Source organism: Aptenodytes patagonicus, chromosome Z, assembly GCF_965638725.1.
Source record: "Aptenodytes patagonicus chromosome Z, bAptPat1.pri.cur, whole genome shotgun sequence".
NCBI lineage: Eukaryota > Metazoa > Chordata > Aves > Sphenisciformes > Spheniscidae > Aptenodytes > Aptenodytes patagonicus.
In genome coordinates this window covers 46271744-46299283 of record NC_134982.1, presented here as the reverse complement: position 1 = coordinate 46299283, position 27540 = coordinate 46271744, and the positions used below count along the sequence as shown (strand labels likewise).

Genomic DNA, 27540 nt, shown 5'->3' with positions numbered 1-27540 from the left:
TTTAGGGCTCCTCCTGTTTGGGATTTCTACCTATATCAACCATTACAGAACGCAGTAGGATCCAGCGGCAGCATTGCAGTCCAAGCAAGAGAATGAAGGTCATGCAAGAGCTGACCGAGCAATGGAACAAATTAGCAATCTCTCCTTTGCAACGCAAAGTAATCACAGGATTGAAATGAAGTTGCAGAGTAGTTAAAACACATTCCTCATGTCTTGTGTTCCTGCGTTAGCTACGCAGATTCTCCAGTACCAGGAAGAATAAAGACAAAGCAACAAACTGCAACTAGAAATAACTTACTCCATTTCTCACTGTCTTCAAGGACTTCTACATTTGAGACAAAATACCTCCTAGACAACTGACTTACTTCAGTAAAACAAAATTCAGTGCGGTGGGAGCTAAATGACGAGTTTTCATCTGCTCTTAATTTCTATAAAGATTGTTTTAGCTTACAGGACTTGGCAAGAAGAGAACCCAGTCTTTCTACTTGCAAAGTGAGCAAATTTGATGCAATTTAGGCAAAAATATGGAAACCCACAATCTCTCCAAGCGGCTTTGTTCAAAGCAGAATTTCAGACACAGCTGAGCTATTGTCAGACACGAGGCTCGACTGCATTATTTTTATTCAGTCCCAAATGTTATTAAATCCCTAGACCACCATTTTCTGTCAGAGCTCATTCATAAAAATGATTGATGATTAAATCTGTAATAAAATCAATTAAGGAACAGCATTCTTCCAACAATACAGTTGATTAAAATCAGCTTCACCTGTAAAACTTTATACAAACCACTTTAAAACAGCAGTTGTCATTAAGATCACGTAAAGAAGATGGACTATAGATATTCCACATAACAGTACTTTTATCCTAGAGATCCCTCTCAGTCTGGGTACAGCACTAGATATTCCATCCTACAGCTGGTACCTGATACACAGATTATGCTTCAGGTATCCTAACAATAATCTCTTGTCTTTCAAACAAGCTTCACAACTGGAAAATATTTATGAGGGGAGAAGTCAAATTCTGGAGGAACCTAGAAAGAAAAGATTTAAAACATTACACAGCAGTACTACTGAATTTAATACTCAAAATGAGGGATACCCTGCAGATAGAAGAAGAACTTTTAAACAGCAGAAGATTGAAAAACCATAATCCTAGCTCTTTAAATCAGTATCTGAAAAATATTCCAACCCAGTTCTGGATATGCCAATCATTCTCCAGTAGTGATGGGCACAAAGCTGTAGAGTGCTGCTGTGTCTCTTCAGCGTGCTCCTTCATTCTTCTGTGCCTAGCCTCTGGCAGGAAGCCTGAAGGCGCTCTCCTCCCTCTGACCCACATGGCACCCGCTAATCCTGACAGCCAGCACTCTCCCGATTGCGTTCACACAAGCTGCTGGTACGCTGCTACCAATTACTTCTTCCGGCTCTTGAAGAATACCCATATTTGTACATGCCATCCCACATGCACTTCCCAATTTTTTTTCCAAAACATTTAGAAGCCAGAGTTTTCCATATTTAAATAACTACAACAAACTATTTCTGAGGGGAAAAATGGATTAAGTTACTTTCCCAGTTCTTTTAAGAGTTACAGTAACTATGGCCTGAATCTGCTCATTCAGCTGTAAGAGACCTGTGATAGCACTGCGTATCATACTACATTTCACATTCAATTCAGCTGGCATTTTCTTACCTTAGAGTCTTTTTTGTGGCCTCCTGCCAGCAGCTTCATGACCACAATATTGGGTTTAGCAACTTTTAGAATTCGATTGACCTAAACACAAAACAGCACTAAGTTTTCAAGTGAAAGCATATGACCTCAAAATTACTCCAATGTTCACATACTCTAACAATACAGCAGTCCTCTTATAGCATCAGTTTAACAGAGATCAGGGCGTTTTGGATTTGCTTTGAAGTATAACAGCTGGATTAATGAAATTTAATGAAGGGGGTATTTATTTTAAGAGTCACTTTTTTTATTCAACAGACCATAGAAACTACTGCTCTCCACGTTTACGTTCAAAAATTGTTGAACTACGGCAAGTTCTGAGGCACTCATCCAAATAAAGGCTTAGACAGACTCTAGGCGTCTACCCCCAACACTGTGATCCAAACACGATGAGAAGTGGAAACTCAAGTATCACACTAGTGGCTTTTTGCATGGAAGTGCTCTAGGCACACTCAAACTACCTCTAACTACCCTGTTAGCCTCAATCAGATAGCTCATGTGTGAGTACCACCAGGATCCAGGGAACAGGCAGGGATTCCTAAATTCTCAGGAGAACCTAATCCGTAACTGTTTCTAACCTGCTCAGAAGCGACAGAATTAAGCATCCTCCTTGCTCCAAAATACAGTCACAGAGACTTAGTTTTTAGGCTATGGACAAAGAGGGAGAAATTCCTACCCGTGTTTACAGCCCAGTGCTGAGAAAACTGCTCCAGGAAACAAGTGCCAGACTCGATCCTCTTTTCAGCCTGATGACATTCAAACCTATTTTTCCCTCCCCACCTCTCAGGAGTACGTGTGAATTACCAGGTTCCAGGTAAGTGAGGCAGGCACGTTGTCACCTTCTTGTTAAAACTGATACGCTTTTAGAATGGGACCAGAAGGCAACACGCAAGAAGGAACTAAGTTGCGATGTAGCATCTAAGATACTCGGCAGAGAGAGGTTTTGGAACAGTGAGCACAACCCTCATTGTATTACCTAATGTATTGAAACAAACCACTGTGTAAGATGCCACCACCCTCCTCTGTCCACTCCTTAATTAAAGCACTCAGCTTTGCTCAGCGTTTTGAGATCCAAAGTACACTTTGGATCTCAAGCAGATCCAGCTGAAAACAAACACTTGCTCTATTATGAGCAAATACTCCTTTTTCCAGTATTTCACTCTTACCTCATAGTCTGGATTTGGAATATTCTCAAGAATCATTTTAGCTTGCTGGAAGTGTTTGCTAGCTGCCATGTAGAGATCTGATGACTGAGGAGGTGGGCTGTATTTATTTAAATCAGACATTTCCTAGTGTATAGAAATATATAAATATATATTAAAATCAGTTGCCAACAAATTGCCATTTTACCACCTTAAATGAGAACAAATTACTATATTCAAGAAAAAAAAAGTTATGTCAACTAAATATTTTAAGAATAAATACTGAAGTTGAAAACGTTTATTTAAAATGGCAAATACCGAGCAGTAATACACTGCTTAATGATTATTTTATAGTGCCACAAAATGCAATGAATTTTGCGTACTCTTTATAAAGCAGTCCCTCTCCTGAACAACTTGTCATTCATTTGCCCTAACAGTGCCATGCAGCAGGGTGTGAAATTACAGGAAAAAATAGGGGGGGAGGAAGTATATGATATTGTTTACTCAAATCAAGTTTACAGCAAGTGAGATACTGAAACTGTTCAAAACTTCATTTTATATAATTTTTTATATAGTTTTGATACTTCCAACTTTTTTTTTTCTGAATTAGGGATAAAAAAAACCTTCAATGACAGAGGAAGCCATGAGTCTTAATTTCCACTACAACTGTTCATAACACTAAATTAGGGAGAGCAACTGGCATACAAAACAGTACAGTTTCAGTTCAGACAGACCTTTAGAAACTTAAAAGTCTGGCCACCAGGAATCTAAGTTCAACAAGAAATGTCCAAATTTCTGCACCTGAGGCAGAATAATCCCACAAATCAATAGAGGCTAATAACCAGCTGGATGAGTAGCAAGGCTACTGTGAACACCAAGTTGAATGCAAGCCAACAAGGTGCTCTTACTACAAATCAGACAAGCCTCATATGGGACTATACAAGCAGGAGTACGGCCAGCAGATCAAGGAAGGTTATCATCCTATACTCAGTATTTGTGCTGTAAGATCTCAAATATTGCATCCAGTGTTAGACCCACTCAGTTCAAGAAAGGCGTTGAGATGGGGAGATGGCTGGGGGCCTAGAGCACATGACCCACAAGGAGAGGTCAACGGACCTGGACTTTTTCAGTTAGACAAGGAGGATGCTAATGGGTAATCTTAATAGCAGCCTACAACTACTTGAAAGGCAGTTACAAAGTTGCCAGAAGACAAAATGCTCCTTGTTAATGGCAGACAATATAACTGGCAGGGAGAGGCCACAAATTGTGGCTTGGGTAATTCAGACCAGACATTAGGAAAAAAGGTGAATAGTGTAGCTCTCAATCAGGTCATCCAAAGACTAAATGGACCAGAAAAAGTAACTGGATCAGGTTAAGCAAAGAGGTTGGAAAATCTCCATCCTTTGATTTTTTTCAGACTTGGCTAGACAAGGACACAGCTGATGTGATCTCTAACGCTGCTTCAGGGAGGAGACAGGACAAGACAAGACTCCACTGGCCCCTTCCAACTAACACTTCTGTGGTTTAACACTCAAAATTACTTTTGTTTTGTTTTCCTGTTTGCTTGCTGCAGTAATAAAAACATGCTGCTATATAAACCACAGCCAAAAAGTCTGTCAATAGACTTCCAAGAGATTTTATTTTCATGCAAACCAACAGAAGCATCTCATAAACCACCACATCAGACCAATTTTTAAACGTCAAAGTCTAATTTTAGTAAGAATTCAAAGCAATACGTTGTCCTTGTACACAACTAAAGCTAGAACTCCTTGACATTTTGACTTATGCTTCAGTGGGAACTTTGAGATATTAAAGGCTCTTTTTACAATGACAACAATGTCTAAAGCAGGTGAGCAAATGACTTTTATAAAAGCATGAGTGGCACCACATTTTAAGATTACTCACTTTAAACTGCAAGTAGTGCACTGGGGGTGGTGTGATAACACTGTTGAATGGAGCAAACCTGTGCTCATATCGAACTTGTTCACTATCCAGTTCAAACTTAGGTTTTCTTACTTTGCCATCCATGTCAAATGCGATCATTGTCTAAAAGGGAAAGGATAAATATAGTGAAAAGTGTTAGCTTTATGTCATATTTTGCTGGGAGCAAGATGAAAGTTATGATTTAGCTATAACTGGAAGGACAGAAAAATAGTACAGAATTTACCATACCACATTATAAACCTAAACTTAATTTCCAGTCCCACTAAAAACAAAGAAGGCATGCAATATATGCTTGATTCCTATTACAAAAAAAATGAAGCCACTGTTGATAAAGTGGATAATAAGCACAAATGAATTACCTTGTACATCCCAGCACACATATTTTGGTATGCTTGACTCATGGTGATCTCTCTGCTGAGAGGGCGAACTGCAAATTTCATATAAAATTTTTTTTAATTCAATGTAAGTACACATATTAATTTCAGATCAAAACAGTTCTTTCAAATTTTCAGAAAGTGACATAATTCTCAATTATATTTTAAAATAATGAAAGAAAACGGAAGTATAAAAAGCATGGACATGCATTTCTGCTCACCTGGCTCCTGATTACACAAAATATCTCAAGACATACTTAACAGTCACATGAACACCATACTGCCTTCAATGAAATACTGGTCCACACAGTCAATGATATTAGCATGTCACTATACAACAGTAAACAACAGTCTAGAATTTAAAGCTTGTAGTTGAGAGGCCTGTTTGCTTAGTTCATGGATTTTTTTAAACTTTAAAGACTCAAAGGTTAAAGCATTTTTATCCTAATAAGAAAGATTTTTATCCTGATAATATTCCTTTAAGCTCCCCTTTAGCTTCCAGTGTTTAAGTAGTGCCAAATTGCCCCACACTTGGCACTTCTTTAAAAAGTATAAAACACAGCAGTAATTTTCTGAATTTCTAGAGACAAGAGAATTTAGTTGATATGACCTTGAGCTGTTCATATCTAATTGTTTGTTTCCCTTGAAAACACGACAAGGATAAACACACAAAAAAGAAGGAATAGCAAAGAATGAAAGTGAGCTTCTGCATGGTGTTTATTCGCAATGTTAATGCTAAGATAACCCCAACATACCACAATCTTAGCAGCCACTTAGGCATGGCAAATATGTATCAAATGCTATTTAGACACTGCTTTTGGATGCCTTTTTGGTAGCAGGCTTACAGCTCTGACCACAGAGCGAGACCGCTATGATACAGGAAGGGAAATTCTCATTTTCCCTCATGCACATACACCAGAGAAAGCGTATGTTTCTGAACGGGCTTTTGCACAACAGTACTACCACTGAATTGAAACGGGGCAACTCACCATTGTAAAATTAAGAAACACGCTTGAACACCTTCTGAAGCCAAAGAGAAATTACAGAAATGCACTGAAAGTTTAGCCTTTGAATCTATCTACAGTCACAAAAAACATAATTCTGCAGGAATTATAGACTGTAGAAAGGTAGTATTTTTCAAAGGTAATTGCTCTGGACCTGTTAATTATATCTCACAGGATCCAACACATAACAAAATTGCTGAAACTGTCAATATATACGAGTTTGGTCTTTTCTGAAAGACCTATTTAAAAGTAAATAAGTAAATGGGAAATTCTTACACAGCAACTGACTTTTTTAGTTAAAAAATTTTACATTCAGCCTTCATAAACTTCAGGATATTTTTCCTATGCACATCTGTGTTGACTTTATACATTTTGAATTTTAATTCTACATGGCTGCATGAAGGGGAAAAAAACCCCTCTGAGTTACACTCTACACCTAGATACCTTTTTTCTTTTTCTTTGTTTTCTTACTACTACGGCCTTTCTGTTGTTCCTCCATTATTCTCTCCTCTGCCATTTGAGAGCTGTCAGCGCGGCTCAGTGTTGACATCAACCAGGCATAGAGGAACTCTGATAGATACCTACAGTAAAAACGGTATGTAGCTGTTACATACTACAACGCAAAACATATTCATAATGCACATCCTCACTGAATGCCAAGTCGTTTACTCAAAGAACTAACAGTAAATAACAACTTCTAGGGCAGTTAAAACTCCTTGTTTTGCATGACTGAAATCAACCGATTAGTCAGTATTCCAGTTTGGATTTTTTTTAAACAAGACTCTCTACAGATTCAACCACAGACAGCTCAAGGTATGCAAGTTTCCTATATGTTTATTAAGTGAAGTCTAAGCTTCTTACTATTTCAAACCCCATAGAAGATCAAATTTTTCTATAATTCTTCCTTCCCCCAGCAAATGAAGCATTTTTAAAAAAGACACTATGTTAATATCTTTTCTACTTTTGTTAGGAATTACTGTTTTGAGAAACAAGGTTACTACTGATTTGTTTCAAGCGTTAAAAAGCCATGAATTATTAAATAAAAGGGCCAAGCCCACAGGAACAAGAGATCCATGTGCAATTCTTTAAGTTTTAAGAGAAATCTTTAAGAATTCTTTAAGACTGATTTCTTAGTAAGTGGAAGCAGGTCCAATACATCTCTAGACAGACTTCAAATCAAAAAGAATAGGGAAAAAAGAGGGTAGAAATTACAGATCTGGAGCACATGAAGAAGAAATAATACTTCATAAGAAGTCATAATTCAGAAGAAAAATTACTGAGAGATAATTATGAGTTTCATTTGCACATTTCCCCTCAGAAATTTCCTCTCTTTTTTGTTCTTCACTTTCAGTAAGGAGCTAAAGCAGTTGACATGACAGTTCCAATTAAGAGTGATTTTAATAAAATGGTGGGGGGGAATACGGGCAGGTAAAAAATACTGCCTTACAGAAAACCTGGTATTACTTATTGAGGTATTACTTAAAGAATATTGCCATCTTCTGGTAACTATCTGGAATATTAATTTTCTCACTTAATGCTTAATCCACTAATGAAACAGCATAGAAACATAATGAGATGCACTGAAGCTCAAGTCATTTGAACCTGTCTAATCTCTCAGAAAGAAGGCTTACAGCTTACCTAATAAGAGTTTATTGGCAGCTGCACAGGAAAAAAAAACCCAAACCAAAACCAAAACAAACCACCAAAGTACAGAAGCACTTTAACATAGGAAGGTTCAACATAAAATTTTTAATGCTGAATAAAAAATGAACCATCTAAAATAATTTATCTTTTGGACCAAGCCATCAACTATGAAAAATAATTTAATGTGAACAGAAGCGCAAAAATAAAAAGTATTTTGACTCCATATATTCAGTGCAATCATTTTCCCTAAAGGCAGATGTCTCTTCAAATATGCTCACAGCATAAAATGTTATTTTTACCTAGTCAACTTTCAGATTACAGTCACAACTTAAAACTCTGGAGATCTTTTTAAAAATACTAGAGCTCAACAAGACTATTGATCTTGGTACTCAAAGACAGAAAAGAATAAAGGAAATTGCTTTCCTCCTGCATACTCTTGCATGCCAAAATCAGCATCTTTTTCATTCATTGTCATTAGAAGGCACTGTTTTAAAAAGCTAAATAGAGAGCAAATTACTATTTTAAAAAAAAAGTACACTATCTAGTAAGTCTAGAAAAGAGACCAACAGATTTTTTTCCTCCACTTGTAGTTTTATGAATAGGTAAACTAAATACTGTGTTGAGCAAGCTTGAGATTATAAAAAACATAGCTGAAGTCCCTCCTTCAAATATTTGCAATTACTGCTCTGTGGGAGCATCCCTCCTCCAAAAGTTGTCAATAAAGCACCCTCTTACCAATATATGTAGTAATATTCATGCATACTGTAAAGTTCCAACTCAAAGCCACTCAGAAGATACTGTATCATAATACGAAGGTTATGATATAGGACCCAGGTGCCCAAGCAAGCCAAATGTTGCCTTTGTGGTTCCTGCTTCAGTAACATACTATGAAGGGCTGCATCTACTTTCTCTGCCTATTGAAAAAGAGAGCAAAGTAACAGACAGGGGAGGAAGAACATTTGACTGAAACAGCATCCAAGTTCTGCCAGAAATAAAATCTTAACAAAATCTGAATACAAACTGGGTCAATAAAGCCGTGCTCCAGATTAAAAGACAGAAGTATGTTTTTACAGATACTGCCACCTCTATAGTCTAGAACTGTAAGAAAACTGGAAAGTTATTAACGTAAGTAAATTCTGCTGCACACAGAAAAAAATATTCTGTACAGTAATACAGCAATAACCTTAGGGTTTTTTTAATTTTAGAATTTTAAGAAGTGTTTATATATAGATTGTTAGCAGTCACATGAGCACCGAAACTCAGAACCCATTACAGGCTGTTATTCATTTTGCTATATTGGCAGTAATTACTTTAAAAACAAACAAACAAACAAACAAACAACTAGCTGCATTGAAAAACTAAATTTATAAGCTTAAAATGCAAGAAACACACTGTGGCCCACCAGAGAAACTAAAATATTGCTAAGAACAATTCAGTCCCAAAAAGTAATTGTATGGAAGAAATGAAGTCTCCCACAGTTGGGATATTATCCCTAGTCCTGAACAAACCAATCCATATAACCTGTTACAAAGTGAAAAAGTGTTTCAGCTGCAGTACTGCAACAAACTCTCACCCAAACCATCTTGACAGAAGCTGGAGCACACAAAATGTCCCCCCCAGCTCCAAGTTCCTTGACTGTTCTCCTTAGCATGCACATCTTGGAAAATCTTTTATTATTTCATGCCTCTCACTGCTGAAGAAATAGATTTTCAGCAAGTGAAAATATACCTTTCCCTGTCATGTTTCTTTCCCCATTCTTGAGAAATGTTCAAAACCAGTTGGAGCACATATTTTTAAGAGTTATTATTTAATTTATATATATATTTTTAAAATAGTTGTAAAATTTTGCGATTTACATCTTACATAGCTATAAGACTGAATTTTCAAAAGTGTCTTGCAAACATGGCTCATCCATCTCTCCCTGGTTACATCTTGCAGATTGACAGTTAAAAGCAGGATAGAGACTACAAGCAGTGGAATTACCATTAAATTACAGACCTCACAGCAGGTTTACCTGAAGTCTACTTAATGGACAAAGTTAATCTTAAAAAATGCAGTAACTTGTTGTTCAACAGATCTAACAGAAAGTCTTTGGATGCATCCTACAGACTTCCTGGGCTGCATTTTAGGAATCCTTGTCCTAAAGATTTTAGGACAAACAGGGGAGTTGCTTCATTCATCTAGAACCTAATACCACATGCTCCACTCTGGTAGGAATATACCTGGAAAGAAAAGTTTGCTGGCCTGATGCCTAGGACATTACCTCATCCTGGAGGGTGGCAAATTCCTCAAGAATGTGACCCAGTTTATCTCTCTGGCGAGCTCTATTGTGTCCATGGATTTGAATCAGGCTACAGAATGGCTGAAAGAAACAAACTGTAGGTTTAAATTTTCAACACAACTTTGAAACTACAGGAGGAGTACTATGGTGTCTATTTAGGCACCTGTTTTATACATCTATATTAGGAGGTGGGTTTCCTAAGGCTCCCTATAGAGTGCAAGCTAGCAGGCAAGCAAGCTCTGGCGTGATGCACAAGCCCATTTCTCCGTACACAAATCAACATGAGACTGAGTGAGCATCCCTTTAGGAATCTGATCAGAACAGAATGCTTGGAGTATGACAGGTATTTCTTATGCCTAAATCCATGGGCCCAGGTGGCCAAGGCGGCCAATAGCATCCTGGCTTGTATCAGAAATCATGTGGCCAGCAGGAGCAGGGAATGATCATGTCCCTGTACTCAGCCCTGGTGAGGCTGCACCTCGAATACTGTGTTCAGTTTTGGGCCCCTCACTACAAGAAGGACGTTGAGGTGCTGGAGCATGTCCCAAGAAGAGCAATGAGGCTGGTGAAGGGCCTAGAGAACAAGTCCTATGAGGAGGGGCTGAGGGAATTGGGGTTGTTTAGCCTGGAGAAAAGGAGGCTGAGGGGAGACCTTATCGCTCTCTCCAACTACCTGAAAGGAGGTTGTAGCGAGGTGGGTGTCGGTCTCTTCTCCCACGTAACTAGCGATAGGACAAGAGGAAACAGCCTCAAGTTGTACCAAGGGATGTTTAGATTGGATATCAGGAAAAAATTCTTCACCGAAAGGGTTGTCAAGCATTGGAACAGGCTGCCCAGGGAAGTGGTTGAGTCACTGTCCCTGGAGGTATTTAAAAGACGTGTAGATGTAGTGCTTAGGGACATGGTTTAGTGGTGGACTTGGCAGTGTTAGGTTGGTGGTTGGACTCAATGATCTTAAGGGTCTTTTCCAACCTAAATGATTCTATGATTGTCTTAGATTTTCATTGTGCCGCATTCAATAACTGAATTTTTAAAATTTTTAAACTGGAGAGAATGTAAAAATAATTTTGTTTTCACTAGTGCTATGCATTTGTTTTGTGACCTGAAACTACCCTGTAAAGTCCTAGTAGGTGCAGATTTCTAATAAAGTGAAATGTTAGTGAAAAATCTGGAAGAATAATACAGGAAATAAACAGCAATAATTATACTGGCTTTTTAAAAGTGTTACCATTTTAAGATGGCCAACTTCTGCAATTTTGCCTTCATGTCAGGTGTCTAAAAAAACTCGTCTCATTTTCAAACATAAGCAAATCTTGAAAGTGCTCATATACACATAAACATGCTGTAATTGAAATGAACACTTACCCGAACGCAATGTGTCACAAAGGAATCAATGTAGTCCTTCGCCTGGTGATTATTATAAAGACAACACCTAAAAGGGAAATATCCACAGACATAAATATGTTTATAAACGTCATCAGTCTATGTAGCACAAAATTAAAAAAGAAACATGAGTGCAGCAACAACTGACTCCTTCATACATAAGCACTAGTAAGTACAAAATGTGTATGTTCTTGATATGTCTGTCCTTGCTTTTTTAAGCAGAAATATTTTTTCATCAGACATGTAAACACATGCAAGTAAACTCAAGATCCACTTACTTTGGAGAAAGTACTGGAGGACTGACAAAAGACCTTAAAGCATCTTTTACCATGTCTTGCATGAGGTGAGTGCCAAATACCTTCTTGTTATCTACCAGAAAAGTTGTCTGAAAGTGAAAATGTGTTTTTAGAAACATGTTTTAAGTTAAAATTAATGCTCGAGAAATTACTAATAGAAAGCTGTTATAGTACCTGTACTGTATCAGAAACTTGTAAGATTGCTTTAAGAATTAAAATGGTTCAGCTAGGTACAAGGTTACAGACTCAGAAAATAGAGGCATATTGAGATCTGTCACTTCTGTCGTATTCCCATGACACAAAATACAGCGCTATTACTTGCATAAGACAATGCATGCAAAATGATTTTATTTCTTGGACTTTAAAGATGATTAATCAGACAGATGTTTCTGAAGATTAACGTAAAAGAGGTTATGCAGTTTCTCTGGAGGCAGATAAAGATAAATCTTCAGACTAATGCAGACTTTCTTCTACCCCTATAGATACTACTGCTTTCATTGGTCATGTCTGATGCTCATTGCACTTTCCTCCACAAGTGCTGTGTCCCTTTCTTACATGGTTCTTCAGCAGCTGGAGAAAAAGCTCTGCTGTCAGGCCCCCACAGGGGTTGCACAAACACATGTAGTGGAAAGTCAGAACACACACACTATGAAAACATTTTACTTGCCAACAGTTATATTCCATTGGCTCTATACGTGGTTTAATTGGGATCAAATGGAAAAAAGTTCTGACATCCAGGGACACCCTACTCAAATCAAAACCTCCTATAAGGTATTATATTTTACTCTGAGTTAAGGAATATATAATATACTTTCAAGGTAAGTGAAGCAGTGAGAAGAAAAGTAGTAGCCTGTTCTGCCCTAGCCATCAGTTTTACTGTTGTAGCAATAGAGGCAGTCTATACATGAAATTCAGTCCAAACAGGGAGGATGAATACAAACACCAGCCCCAAACTGAGACAGCATATGGAGAACAGCATAAAAATGTGTGTACAGGTCCAGCTTTATGGCAGAGAAAAAATTTTAACACTGTTTTAATTGTCATGCACTAACATGACCTAAACAGCAGTATTTAAAAATGTTTTAAAAAATTAGATCAGAACATAAGCCTCCATATACCTAAGTATCTCCAGAAATTTTTTTACCACTTGTATATTATTGATATGCAAATAATTTAAATATTTGAAACAAGAAGATGAATCCATATTTATAATGAATGCGGAAGTATTTTATTCAAAGACATAGATTAGGACTTGCCTGTAACAGGGATCTTGAAAGAACACATGGTGATTGCTCACTAAACTCACAGAAAAAATCCTAATTTACATTTAGGAAAGAAAAAGACAATTCAGGTTAATACACCAATTTTTATATATATACACACATGTATTTACATTTTTATACATGCATTTGCATTTTTATATATATATGCATATATATACAATTGTGTAAATACTTCTATATTTTGTATACACAGACATACACATAGCATCTCATACAAATTGTAAGAAAGTAAGCATGAATAATTTGAACACAACAGAACATATTATGAAGTTAAAATCTATTTTTTCTGCAATTACTTGTTATTCAACAGAACAAAAGGTTTCTGAATTTTCTTCTTCAGAAGCAACAATTAGCAGGATGATAGTATAGAAATAAGATACTGTGAAACTGTTAAGATCACAACGTAACAGAACCAAGTATGTAACAAAACTGCAATGTTTAACTGGTACCAGATGTTTCATGCAAACACTGCTTTAATTAATTTAACAGGAAATCAGAAGATGAAAGATTTTGGCTTGATCTTCAAACTGATTTAACTGTGGCTCTTTTCTCAGTCAGTGAATGCGTGTATGGTAAAACGTATTTCAAGCATTTAAGTGTCTTCTAATACATGTAGGCAGTAACTGAGAATAACATCACTTACGCAGGAAAGAACATAAGCAGGTGCTTAACTTTATGCCTATTCAGGGAATTACATGCTTAAACAAACATGTATTAAGTGCTCTCTTGTGTTATAGGCACATATGCAGAATACTGCTCACTGAAACTGAAAAAAATCAGGAATATAGCAAGGAATTACGTTCTGCTACTGCAGATGCAGCTCTTCAACCAAAGAGCTACAAGGAAATTAACTTGCTTGTGCTCCGCCGCTAACATGCATAATTATTTAACAGATTATGGGAAAAATGGGAGGTTTGAGAGGAGAAAAGGTCTTTGTCAAAAAAAAAAGAAGAGTATTAAGTAAGAAGGAAAGACAGCAAATTTTGAAATTGTACACAACAGTGGGAAACACCAGAAGATTTATACATACAGCTCAGTTTTTTCTCCAGTGAGCAACAGCATGTATATATGGAATGATTTTTTCCAAGTTACATTTTAAGATCTTATGTTTGGCTATAAATAAGATAAATATTCATGCTTACCAGTATACAGTGCAAATTAGTTAAGTTGACTACTTCACATACAGTTTTTATTCGGTCTATTAGTTTGGAAAAATAATTGACCATTTCTTCCCTTTTAATTATTTTTGCATATCGAGGAAAAGTTGGTGGCAGCAATCTCTGGTTAACAAGGGGCTCAAAGCCCATCATAATAGGATGATCTAATGAAGGAGGGGGGAAGAGAGAGAGAGAGAGAGAGAGAGAAAAGCTGCATATAAGCTGTGTTTTCAGAATTCACTTCAAAGTTGAAAGGACACTAACTACCCAACTGACACAATGTTTACTATTTTAAAAAACCCAACCCTCAACACCCTCAGCATATATCTGTGCAGACAGTGAGGTGGTCTTCCCTATTTTGAAATGGCATATACACTGATTCGAAGTGTAATGAGCTTAATCAAAAGTTCACATTATCTCTGGCTTTGCAGTGACAGTATTGCTTTCAGGAGCACCATCATTTAGTGAAATACAGTTAAGATCAAACAAAGCAAATCTGTAACAGTTTGTATAACGAGTATTATTAGTTCAAAGTAAATAGTGTTTTTTTTTTTAAATACACATAGCTATTAAAATTTATCAAGACAGCATATTTAAGAAAGGAAAAAAATGGTAAAATTTGATACATACCTCCTTTAGTGGTATCATTCTGTGCCTGGATACCATGATGCAATGAATTGTGGATGGCAGAAAGCAAGTCAGCTGCCTGAGTCATTAGCTTCTGAGCTTCTGCAACTGCACTCGTCTGAAAGGCAGGCAACAGTTATTCACATTATGAACCAACATATTTTGACTATAGAATTAATGCTAGTATCGATATTAGGATTCTAATGTTTGTACATAACCATTCTGGAAAAAAAAACCCACAACAGATTTTTGTGCAATAAAGAGTTCTTTATATTTCACATATCTATACATACATTTAATACTGTATTTTTTGCAGTATAAGATAAGCCTTAACAATAACTACAACTGAAAGTCTAGTATACGCTACACACAAGTCTTCTACTTTTGATTTTGAAGAACTGGGGGGGGGGGGGGGGGGGGGGGGGGGGGGCAAAACCCCCCACAAAACTCTTCTGCCAAATGACACAGAACTCCAAACTGCAAAAATCTACTATCATTAGAAAATGAAGAATTTTTGAGAATATACACAAAACAACCTATCAACTGAAATGAAATCACTATATAACATTAGAAGATACCAGATGTGCATCAGAAATCTTGATTCATGATCTGCTGACATGCCGAATTTTCTGATGTCTTATGAATCCAAATCTGTTAGCAGACTGGGTACCATTTAAAATAGCTCTCTGTAAAATCTAAAATCTTGTTTTAAAAATACTGGAGAGCAGTCCCTGATGGAACTTCAAATATTTGAAATCTCAAGTCGAATTGAAACTTGACTTCTTTTAGAAAAAGAGATGTTTAAACGCCCCTGAAGATCTAATAGAAGCTGAACAAGATCTGTAGCTCTGCATAATACATGTTCACGTATTGTAGCATCCACAAATCTACTAAAAGAATAAGCTGCTAAGCAGATCTAATTCAAATCAAAGTAGTCCATGATGTAAATAACTTATACTTTAAGTAATCAGACTTTAGCAACACTAAGATAATCTGATTTTGCACAGATCATTAACCCAGAGCAGTTAACACAGACAGAATTTGGTTGTACATCAGTGTAGATCACTTTTATGTCACAGTTTGATTTCTGATATAACGAATGGTCATACTCAGAATGCAATTGTTCTCAACCACTCAATCACTTTTTCCTCAACACTGATGTCTATCAATGATACTTGCACCTGACTTTCAATTTCATCAAGGTCTTTTGAACTGTACAGTATGCAGCTGCTCCAACGGCAAAATATGTGGGAAAGACTCCATGCCACTTAAGCAAGAAACTTGTTTATTTCTTTATGAAAATGGAAACAACAATACGCAATAGACAGATATTTATCCTTTTAGAAAGAAAAAGTTCTTAAAAAAAAAAAGCTTTGTCTTATGTGACATGTGATTCTACCCCTTTGCCCTAAAACATGCAGTTCCTTCCCCCTTCAACAATTAGGAAATCTCATATTCAAAAAAAGCAGGCAAATTGTGTGGAAAGTTGTTATATTCCTCTTCTCAGACCAAGGTAGTCTAGATACAAATTCAATACCACATGGAAGGAAAAGCTAACAATTCTCTTGAGATGGACAAAACACTGCCCCATGTCAGGTAACTACTCAGAAGGGGACTGAACTCAACAAAGAAAAGTTTTGCTCGTGTGTGTGAAAAGAGTAATCCAAAACCCATAAGTACTTTTCTTTAAGTGTTCTAAAATGAATATTCCTTCTCTCTGCAAGGCCATAATAATGTCAGCTACTAGCCTTCCCTCTGTTTTCTTTAAAAATGAATGAAAACTGAATGGTTGCCACTGTAAGGCCTTATCCAACCCTTTACCTGCAGCAACATCAATTCAAATCTACAGAATAATTGCTTGACCTTAGAGAACAACAACAAAAAAAAACCAAACAAAAAAACCCCAAACAAACAAACAAACAAAAAGAGTATTTCACAGGATCATAACGTGAACACAGAAACACCAAATGAACGTACCTCTTTTTTGGTAAATGCTATTAGAACAGTCAGTAATACCCGGGTAAACTTGACTCTGCTGAACACAGCTAAACACTGTTGATGCTGTAATAAGACAATACTGCATATTACTAAGCAATATGCATTAAATCCTGAAACTTATTAAAAAAAAATTACAGATTTATTGAAGTATGCTCTCTAGTCTTAAAAATATGGTATCTAGTATGATTCTGAAGAAAAGTTATAGAATTTATAGAAGAAATCTGTACTGCTGTCAGAAAAGCACTAACAAAAAATACTAAGATACTTTGGGTAAAGCACAACCTCTGGCTGTATAGCTATCTCCTATGCAAATGCCATTCAAATCTCAGCTTAAGTGAACAACTACAAATTATTAAACCAATTTTCTCTCCTTTTTGCTGAAGATCTATGTTAAAAGCAATTTCTGAAGAAACAACATTACTGGGAAAGGAAATCCACACCCTTCTAAATCAACCACATGAACTACATCAATTATCACTTTTTCTGGAAGGACCTACACTGCTTTCACCTTCTCTTCCTACTTTCTCCCTTGACAGTAATGCTGCCAGCAGCAGTAAAAGCTGCTGGGAAGGAACTAAGGGAAAAAGGTGCAGGATAGTAGACCACCTACTTTGCTAATGGCTTTTTCTTGAGAGGTAGGTGCATAAATGGCAGCATTGCAGCAGCATCACTATTCTGACGTTGGGATCGATCCAGAACTCTCGTGCATACGCTTAGAGCATAAAAGCCTACCTGCTAGCTTGGGATTTGCTCAGGGCCCTGTTTAGAGCAGCTCAGATATGACAGTAGTAGCAACACTGGTGACACATTTCTCAAACTGGTAACTACTGGTTAAAGTAATGCTGCACTAATCCATGAAATCCAGAAAAAAGTAAACAATTCATTACTTCAAGTTCAACTTCTGGATCTCTCTCTTCTCCTTGTCGACTTCGAGTGCTCTAGAAGGTAAAGGAATTTCAAATAATTTATTAAAAATTGCAAAGGGAAACTACTGATAAAATCCCTTTATCCTTTCCAGAACATCCATCTGTTAAATAACCCTAAAAATCAGTTCTCAAGTTCAAAACCTCTTAATATATAATCTAGGTACTTGAATGATCCAAGACTCTCCTGTAGTAATGAGACCTATCTCAGTCCACTCTGCAAATAGGCAAGGAAATTGTATGAACATGCTATATTTTAAACTATGGTAAAGGAAGACCAAGCGACTTCTTTAGAATCACATAGTGTATCTGTGTAAGAGCCAGAAGTTAAATATATACTTTCTGTGCCCCAACCCAGTGTTATCTTCTACATCATGATTCCACCTATTACTAGTGAAGCAACTATTAAAGAATATAGAAAAGCCTGAAGACTTCATTGTCTTTAGCTAGAAGGCTAAAACTATCAGCATCTTACACAAAACCATTATGGCAGTTCTTAAAAAAACCCCCACCATTTAATGATACAAACCCACCGTATTCTTCATAATCCAACTCCCTCCCCCAAACCTATGTTAAGTACACTTGAAGTATAATTGACAAGGCAAATGTGAGAAAAATACCTTCACTCGTCTTTGCATGTCATCTTCTACATCTTTTAGCATACCTGGAAAAGTCACAGTACAATTAAAAGCCGAGAAGCATTCCTAGGTACACTACACCACTCAGAGGAAAAAAGTTTTGAGGGCAAAACAAGTTTTAAAGTGCTTTACATACCCATTAGCCAAAGACTAGACAAAAAACAATCTTGTGAGGAATGGTGGGGATGTCTTGCAACAATAGACAAATCAGAGTACAGGCTGACTGATCCAAAGATAAAGTGTTTACAAATTTTCTCAGAATAAATCAATGGAAAGCTCAAGTATGTATCAAAAACAGTGCATCAAAAGGCTAACGTACACACTTACGTATGTACCTAATAACATACATATTCATAGCTTTAGAACTACTAGATTGCTTCTTCCTTAAAAGCAATCTGTTTAGATCACAACAAATTGTGAGGCAGAGAAGCAGAATTCAAGCAGTGCACTTTCCAGTGGTTTGTACCTATCTCAGACCGGGATGAGCTCATGCCTAGCCACTCAGTTGGCACATCTAAAACCACTTCTGTTTCTCAGACATTTAACAAATAAGCAGCTGAACCTTCTCTTCAAGGAAAAATAATTTGATCTCGCTTTTTACCAAGCCACCAATTTTCACAAGACTAATAAAAAAACCTTAACATGTGAGATTCCTGCCAATTCATTAGGTTTGGTGGAAAGTAACCAACATGCTCAAAAGAGAGACTGATGGACAGATACACAGAAAGCACGAACTGTACCTGTAACTCTAAGATCTGTCACACTGTTGGCCATTTTAAACCCGTAAGTCATTGACTGAAAATCTTCCTAAAAAATAAAAATCAAAGCAGCAATATGTAGTGAAAAATAAACAGTAATAGTCACATTTTCAAGCTGGGGTTTGGGGTTTTCTTTCTGTTTGTTTTGGGGTTTTTTTGGGTTGTTTTTTGTTGTGTTTTGTTGTTTTGGGGTGTTTTTGTTTAACTACACCAAGTATAAAGGTCTGGTTTTATTCTTCACAACTGAATAGACCTGTGGTTTGGGTGACTTTCCTGCCCAAATCCAGCTTGCGGTAATTATTTTCTGCATAAATCCTTAATACCAGCATGCCCTTCACAATTTTAATCAAATGCCACCCTATCAAAATGTTACCAGATCTATGGATGCAAAGTACTATTTAATCAATTTTAGATATAGTCAGTAAGAAGTGACTTGTCCAAGCTCAGAGGAAACAAAAATTGCTCTGAGCACAGAAAACCAGACTCTGATGCCATTGTTAAATGGACATTTCAGACAAAAGACAATCATGGTTATCTAAAGTAGAAAAATAAAAAATTAAACAGGAAGAAACCACAAGTAAAACTCATTTAGAATGGTTAGCCACAAGATTTGCATTGCTATTTGAGTAGAATATTTATGTATATAAATACTCAAGCAAAACACAGAAAAGAGCATGCAACACCTTCACTGAAGAAAACTGCATTTTGAAGAGACCAAGTCTAATACTTTTAGGAGGATGAACTGCAGCTCCTACAGTATCCTTGAATCAAACAGTAGTAAATTTCTCTAATATACTGTTTTATTTGCGTTACGGAGCCTACATATAATGTTACTTATTTAACCATAGGAGATACTGAAACACATACCTCCTCAAAAACAGCTGCTTTGTTAACCTTTTCTCTGGCAATATCACAGATTTTTAGGATCCCTAGAGCAAAAGCCTTCATAGCAGGATCTTCTATGAAGTCTGGATTATGAATATAAAGGCAAGTGAATACCGTCTGTGCCAAGGAATGTCCCTCTAACCATGTTATCTAGGAAAAAGAAAATTAAATGTTTTACTCATGACAGCCAAGGCCTCATTTTTATATCTCCATTCTTTTTCCATCTTACTGCACTTCAGTGAGTCATTAAGGAAGTCCCTATCATGGCAACCTTCCATCTAGCAGGGCAAGAGAAGGTCCTTTGTCCATCTGCTGGCTGTGGCAGGCAGTCAGTTACTAACTAAACCCTAAACACTATCAAATTCTGGTGTTGGATAAACCTCTTCCACAAAGTTCAGCTCTGTTCTTTGTGCCTTAGACATGACATTAAGTTAAGAGAACATAAGATTTATAAGCTTCCTCTATATAAATACAGAATGAAAAATGCAAGTGGCTATGAAACAACTCAGCAATATTCTGCATGTTCTCTGCCACAACTTATAGCTTCTTTTCATGATCCCCTCTCTCTACTACTTTCATGCTGCTTTAAGCTACAGGGAAAGCTTCAGTAACTTAAAACATTATTTCTATCTTGAAATAGCATCAAATACAGTAGGATCAGATTTCTAATATAACCACCGTCCCTTTTCAAAAAAAAGTCAGTATTTGCAGGAGGAGGCGGGGGGAAAGATGACGAATTATGTTACACCATATCAAGTATATAGTGACCTTTACATGTCTTTTTGGACTAAACTAATTTGAAATGTTGTTTTAAAAACCAAAGTAATTTTATTGATGTCATTTTAGAGAGTATCTGAAAATAATTTGTTATCATTTACTGAGGAAATTAAGATATACACATAGGAAAAAAAATCACAATTAACAAATAACTGATAATTCACTTATCTTCTTTCTAAATGGATTTAGGTATTTTCTTTTCTTTCTTCAAAATGCCCCTGTAAGCTCAGTCAATATTGGCTGTACAGAAACGAGCAACAGAGTGCTCACTTTCCAACACAGTCAAACACTAATATACAGCACGCAGTCAGATACCATATATATAGAAAACACAAATTATAAAACCTTTTTACATTATTCAAAATGGTGACAGTTCTCTTCCATAATGATTTCTCATAATAAAAAATCCAAAAATCAAAGTTATGCCCCTTATAATAGCCAATGCAAATATCTAAATGGAAATTAAAATACTAAGTATGTATTTTCTGCTTGGTCAATCTTTTTTCTTGAGTTCTACTGTTTTTTTTTCTTTTTCTAAACTGGATTAAAGGATTATATTTTGAAATCAAAACCATCTAACATTAAGAGCAGAGAAATGCTTACCAAACAACAAAAACATGTATCCATTATTCCTACCAGCTCAGGTGAAGTGAGATCCTTTATTTTAATGGTGCCATCCTTAGAAAACAAAGAAAGAAAAAAACTTAAAGACTATGGAAGCCTGTAGGCAAAATACAGCTTACTATTTGTACAGCTGAAAAGGAAATTACAGTTTGGTTAAGACTTCAGAATATTTGTATACCACTAGAGCTTTATTGATCAGCTTCATACTGTGCCTCAAAATCTGAAAAACTTTACTTTCCTATCATTGTGTTAAACAATGACCAAACATAAAGCTATTCAAAGAAAAAGCTAAAATAAAATTTCTGATTTATGAGTAGCCAATGAAAGTTTAAAACCAGTTAACTGTCAACACTTAAATCACAAAACAGTATGTATAATCATAATAATGATTGAACAAGGAATAATATGCAGGACCCGTTCTTTCAAGACTGCTTTTTACACTGCAGATACTTGTACAGTTTTACTGCCTTCAAGGTCAGGACCAAGAAGGCAGCAACCCTAATTCTTTCATTTTATTTGTCCAATGTATGCAGTTCTGCATACATTCTACGTGACTTAGACAGCCAGTATTTTACACAGAGTTCTCTTAGTCCATTCCAAACAAGGTCCATGGTAAAAAATACTTTTTCCTCTGCGAGTGCATTATTTTTTCCAAAATAACAGAAAGTCTTTCAACCTCCCTCCACCAATTTATCTTCACCATGCATCAGAAGTTAATCATTGCTGTCAGTGTTGTTAAATAAGCCAGCTTCTGTTCAATGCTAATGAACTGATAGTCTCATAAAGTGTTATTTCCAGCTTTTTTAAGGAAGCTGGTTTCCATTCAGCTTGAAGAGGGACTAACCAATACATCTTCATATAAAAGACGCATTTTGGGGAAGCACAGGGTGACCTGCAAAAACATTTCTGAAATTTATTTATTTGAGGTATACCCAACAATTTCACAGTACTTTTCACTGGAAGAGTTAGCATCATTGTGATAATGTAGGTAAGAAAAAAGGTAAACATCACAAGCTCTTTCTTATTTAACTATCCAAAATAAAAAAGAAAAAAACAATTTTAAGTAAAGATTGAAAACATGAATTATTTTGAATTGTGCTTAACTGCAATTTGATAAAACTATATCATACTTTTACAGACAGTGTAGGCAAAAACAGGAAAGTCCAACGAACCTTAATAGCTTGCTCAAAGTTAAGAACCTTTCTATTAACTTGGTTTCCAATCATACCAGCATCCATCTTGGGATCCATCATTTCAATGGCAGACATGGCTTCAAAAAGACCAAAACTAAGAACACCAATTAAAAAAACATTCTGAATGTAATTATTTTATTTTATACAAAACAGTCTTCACAAACCAATGTAAAAGAACATACGATGACAAACTGAGTACACTGTATTCTGACTACAGACAATTAGGTAAGGTATGTGAACATTACTATTGAACTTTACAGAGCATGGTTTTCAGGAATTTGAGGATCTCTCAACAACTAGGAAAGAAAATAGATACCTAAAAGTAGAAGAAAACTCTTAGCCTTTTTTTAAAGCTGAAGAACACTCCTGAGCCAAATATCCCATTACTAAATCTATGCACACTTGTTTCTATACACCTCATAATGACAGTGTCTTTTTAAAGATCACATAATAAACTGATATTAACTGAACAAGCTGGGTTTTATTATGCTACATCCAAAAACCCAAGTAAGATATGTCCCCACAAATTAATGACAATATACATGACACAGACTGACAATAATATATATTGAATATACCAACTTTGTTTAAAATGGGCATGTTAAAAAAGCTGATACAAAAAAACCCCAGCATGCGACAATGGATCTCCTGCAGTCAGGGCATAAAAGCTCGTAGGAAAACCACCCCAAATGAAGACTGGCCTACAGAAGAAGGGACATAGTGCATCAGCTTTGGTACATATGATATTCATCAGAACTGCTGCACAAGCCTTTATTACATAAAAAAGGTTATTGTGTGTGGCATGTTCCAATTCTGAAAAGCGTATTTGCTCTGAAATGCTCTTACGTATAAAATTACACCTCAAAAGTGTGCTTTGATTCTACTGAGTAACTACTTGGTGACATCCTGGCACACGTTTTTAGCAGGTTTGCATTTAATAGTGCACTTCTGTTTTCTGAGCTATTAGTCTTATTTAAGCACTTTTTTCTTTATGCAAGTGAACAGACTCATGTGGCGACTTTTATCTTTAAAATATTTAAATCTCATGTCATTCCTTAATGAATTCAGCAAGATTTTAGCACATGCTTTTTTTTGAAATATATTTTTTCTTCATCTACAGAGTTCTCAGTTTCTGTTTTAGCATGTCATTTAAGAGTTATATTAAAGTAGATGGATTGTTTATCCTAAACTTGTTAGTGACATTTGAGGCAACCAAATTTAAAAGCTTAAAGTCTTCCTGGCATTTTTTTATAAAACCACGTCCATATAAAATAGTGCAGTAGGCTCAGTAGTGTCAACACCACTGATCATAAGATGTGCTGTAAATTTCTAAACTACAGTGATTAATTGAAAATGTAATGTTCTACTGGCACCATGAAAAATGTTCAGCATTCATACAGCTGCATCATATACATACTGCTGAGGATGAATGATATTCTGAATACTTAAACTATTTTATTTAAAGTAAAAGTTTAAAAAAGCTTAGTTGATACTGCATGACTTGCTTGTTAGTAAGCATTAACATATTTGCACTAATCCTGTCTAAAAACCAGAACTATCCCAAAAAGCATACTTACAGCTTGTCATGAAGCAGTTCTCCTAACTTCAGTTCTACAAAGGAACAGAACAGGATAAATAATTACAATCATCCTTCTAGCACAACTTTTCCAGGATAGTCTTGTCATTCACCAAACTGTCATGCTAAGAGAGAACAAGGTATGGGAAGCAGACCAGACATTTCTACGCCACCTTCAATTGCTTTTACGTACAAAGTACTTTCAAGACTGAAAGGCTAAAAAACCCAGTTGTTCACAGTCTTTCCTCATCCCTCTCTGTTATTCCAACAGTTAAAGGAGTTTTAGAATTACCAAATAGTAGCATCTGAATAGCCTGGAACACAGGACAGCAGTTTTCTGTGCTCCTTTATGCAGATGTCTAATTTGTTCCAGAGGAGTTTACTGAAAGGCTTGCTTTTCCTCATTATTTTTAATGAAGCCTTTAGATGTATTTGACAGGTACACAAACAGTGTATCACTAATATATGGGAATTATTTGACAGCACAAGGAAATTGTGTTTATTATTATGTAATATTGTGTGTGGTAAGTTGCAGTTTTGTATTTATTTTTCCCTAATGTCATAATAAAATCACTTGAAAAAATAAAGTCCCTGTCACAGTAAACTAGCACTAATATCTAATAACAATAAAGGCACTGTTTATAATATGGAAGCAACTGCTTCCCCATGACTGGGATGCACTGCATCTCCTCAGAAGCTCAGCCTGGTTTCAAAGATGAAAAATGATGCACTGACCAATTAAATGAATTGGATCCCGTAGATCCAAAAATGTATAGGAAAAAACAGAGTGTTGATTCTGCATGGATGAATGAGGTTTCTGTTTGGCAGAAGAGATAGGAAGAAATTTTCACAAAGAAAAAAACCATGCAAAAATATGTAAGATGAAAAAACATGACTTAAAGATATTTACGTAATCTGGAAGAGGAAGCAAGGCAAGGTTCTTCTGATATTTCCAACCTCACAGTAAGTTAAACACAGGGAAACACAGAATCAATGTAGTCCATTCATCTGGAGCCTGAACCTGGGTCAAATTATTGCTTAAAACACCTCAAAGAACTATGCTTAATCCTCCAAAGGATTCCAAGTTTTCTCAGAACACAAGCAGTACAACTCACCTCTACAAGCTTCTTCAAAATCCTGGGTTATATCTATCCAGCTTGTATTACTCTTTTCCATCTTGTCAGGCATACCGAGTTCCCATCCTGAATCATCATCTTCTACCGAAGCTTTCATAACCATGATACCGCACCTTTAAATCCGTATCAGAGACACTACACATTATGCACAAATTAGAGAAAGTGCTTCATGGGAGTAATTTTTTTTTTTCTTTTCAAGAATCAGGTGAGACAGGGAGACTAACTAACCTGATTTCATTTAAACAGTTACCATTACATAAAACCAGCCCAAAAAACTTCATAAAAATTCTTTTACAAAAATGTTTTCTTATTCACCTTTTCTCTACAACTAGCTTGTAGTCTACGAAACCTCAAAAACTAAGGACACCAAAACTTTAGCAGTACAGAGCCATAATAAAGTGTGTACTATCAAATTGGAGATAAAACGGGAAACAGTATCAAGCAATCCTCTCTTATAACAGATGTAGAAATCACTTTTTTTTGTTGTTTCACACTATTAGAAATACATGTCCTCCCACTGCTCTGTGAAAGGAATTAAAAAGAGGGGAACTGTAAAACTGACCACACACAAGTTTGTTATTCGTACAAAGTGTACCCAAACAAATTTGTGAAAATGGGCATATTTCCTCCAACTTCTTCAGCAGAAAGTAATATCAAGATTACCGCCACAATGTTAAGCAACTTCAGACTGGAATACAATTTTTAAACTTCACTGACTAGTTATTTCGAACTGCTTTTATGCTTTTGCAATCTCATGATACGCAGGGCAGCCCTGAAGAATTTTATGTTTTGCCAGACAGTCTGCCTTTGAAATATCTGCAATGCTAAATCTTCCCTTATCCAGTCGGAGATCTTGCAAGAGACACCTACGAGCCCGGCGAGCTCTAAACAGCTTAATCAAAGCCGCCACGGTACCTTTAAACAAAGGCCCCCCGTGATCGTGACATGAGACCTCCCAGCCATCAGCAATTAACAAAAACAAAGGCGGGTGTGTGCGTGTATCAAACCGATTTTGAAAACCAGTGCAGGAGTCCCTTCGCCCAGGCAATGCCCAGCTTCCCTTCGCCCCCCGCCACTATGTCACTAGCTCTCAAGCGACCGCAAGGACTGCCAGGCTCAGCGGGCTGGGATGAGGAAATACGTGGGAAACTAATTAAAATAAATGGAAATCACGCTTGAATTTCAGACATTAACGACTGCACAGCCAGACCCTCACGGGCTCTCCCCTCTCCGAGGTCACCCGTCCCCAAACCCGGCGCTGTCCCGGCCCCGGCCGCCCCGCAGCTCACCGGGCCCTGCTAAGGCATGGGCCCGGCGGGCAACCTAACTCCCGCCGGGCACGGCGAACGGCCGCCCGCTGACAGGCCGGGCGGCTCCTCCGCCCCGTCGCAGGGGAGGGGCCAGCGCGGCGCCCGCCCGCCCCGCCGCGGGGCACCGGCACCGGGGCACCGGCCGGGCGCCCGCCACCGAAGACTCCCTCCCTCCCTCTGGGGGGCTAGCTCTGCCTGGCGCCCCGGCGAGGCGAGGCGGGAGGCGGTCGCGCTGTACCCGGCGGCGGCGGCACGGCACGGCACGGCACGGCACGGCACGGCACGGCACGGCACGGCACGGCACCCCTCTCCCCTCCCCGCGCCCTCCCCCGCGCGGGGCAGGAGGCCTCACCCGCCGCGTCCTGCGCCGCCGGCCCGCTCCCTCCTGCCCTCCGAGCCTGCCCGGGCCGCCTCCGCGCACGCGCAGACCGGCCGCCGCCGCCACCAGCCCGGGAACCCGGACCCGACGCAGGCGCAGACGCGCCGCAGGGCTCTTCCGCGCCCCTCCCCCTCCGCAGATGCGCATGCGCCTGCCACCGCTAACGGTGTGCGGCGGGGGGCGGGGCAAGAGGTGGGGACCAGCGCGAGAAAGGCAGGTGGCGGCGGGCGGCGGCCGTTGGGCGGGCGGATAGCCGCAGCGTCCGCGCCGTAGCCCGAGGGAGGGGCGGGCTGAGCCGGGTCCGGCAGCGAAGGCTCCGAGGAGTTCGGTGCCGGTGAGGGTGCCCTGAGCTCCCCGTTGTGTGGGAGAGGCGGTGGGGAGCCCCGGGGAGAGCGGCGGGAGTCCCTCCCCGCAGAGCAGGGGCCCGAGTACGCCTGGCTCGGGCTGGGAGGAAGACGACGTGAGAAGGGGCCCGAGGCCTGGCGG

The 27540-nt window shown here is 37.9% G+C and overlaps 1 protein-coding gene across 1 annotated transcript; it reads right to left on the bottom strand.

The window, feature by feature from the left end:
- Positions 1-604: 604 nt before the first annotated feature.
- On the bottom strand, positions 605-27079 carry NAA35 (N-alpha-acetyltransferase 35, NatC auxiliary subunit). The gene is made up of 23 exons (XM_076362521.1): positions 27028-27079; positions 25345-25478; positions 24231-24264; positions 22633-22747; positions 21440-21514; positions 20042-20209; positions 19157-19223; positions 18399-18442; positions 17743-17793; positions 16835-16918; positions 14861-14975; positions 14216-14394; positions 13047-13106; positions 11773-11879; positions 11477-11543; positions 10094-10192; positions 8566-8744; positions 6631-6767; positions 5168-5235; positions 4770-4910; positions 2889-3011; positions 1687-1767; positions 605-1030 (listed from the first exon to the last, which is right to left on the bottom strand). Exons 2-23 carry the CDS (start codon positions 25466-25468, stop codon positions 971-973), a joined length of 2178 nt encoding a protein of 725 aa, XP_076218636.1. The 5' UTR covers positions 25469-25478; positions 27028-27079; the 3' UTR covers positions 605-970.
- Between the last annotated feature and the right edge of the window lie 461 nt (positions 27080-27540).

Excerpts from the sequence above, each read along its gene's own strand:
- NAA35 (XM_076362521.1), bottom strand. The coding sequence starts at position 25,468 with ATGGTTATGAAAGCTTCGGTAGAAGATGATGATTCAGGATGGGAACTC. Across the intron at positions 6,768-8,565 it reads GAATATTACTACATATATTG|GTATCTATCAGAGTTCCTCT; the intron begins GTAAGAGGGTGC and ends TTTTTACTGTAG. Across the intron at positions 1,031-1,686 it reads GCCACAAAAAAGACTCTAAG|GTTCCTCCAGAATTTGACTT; the intron begins GTAAGAAAATGC and ends TTTTCTTTCTAG.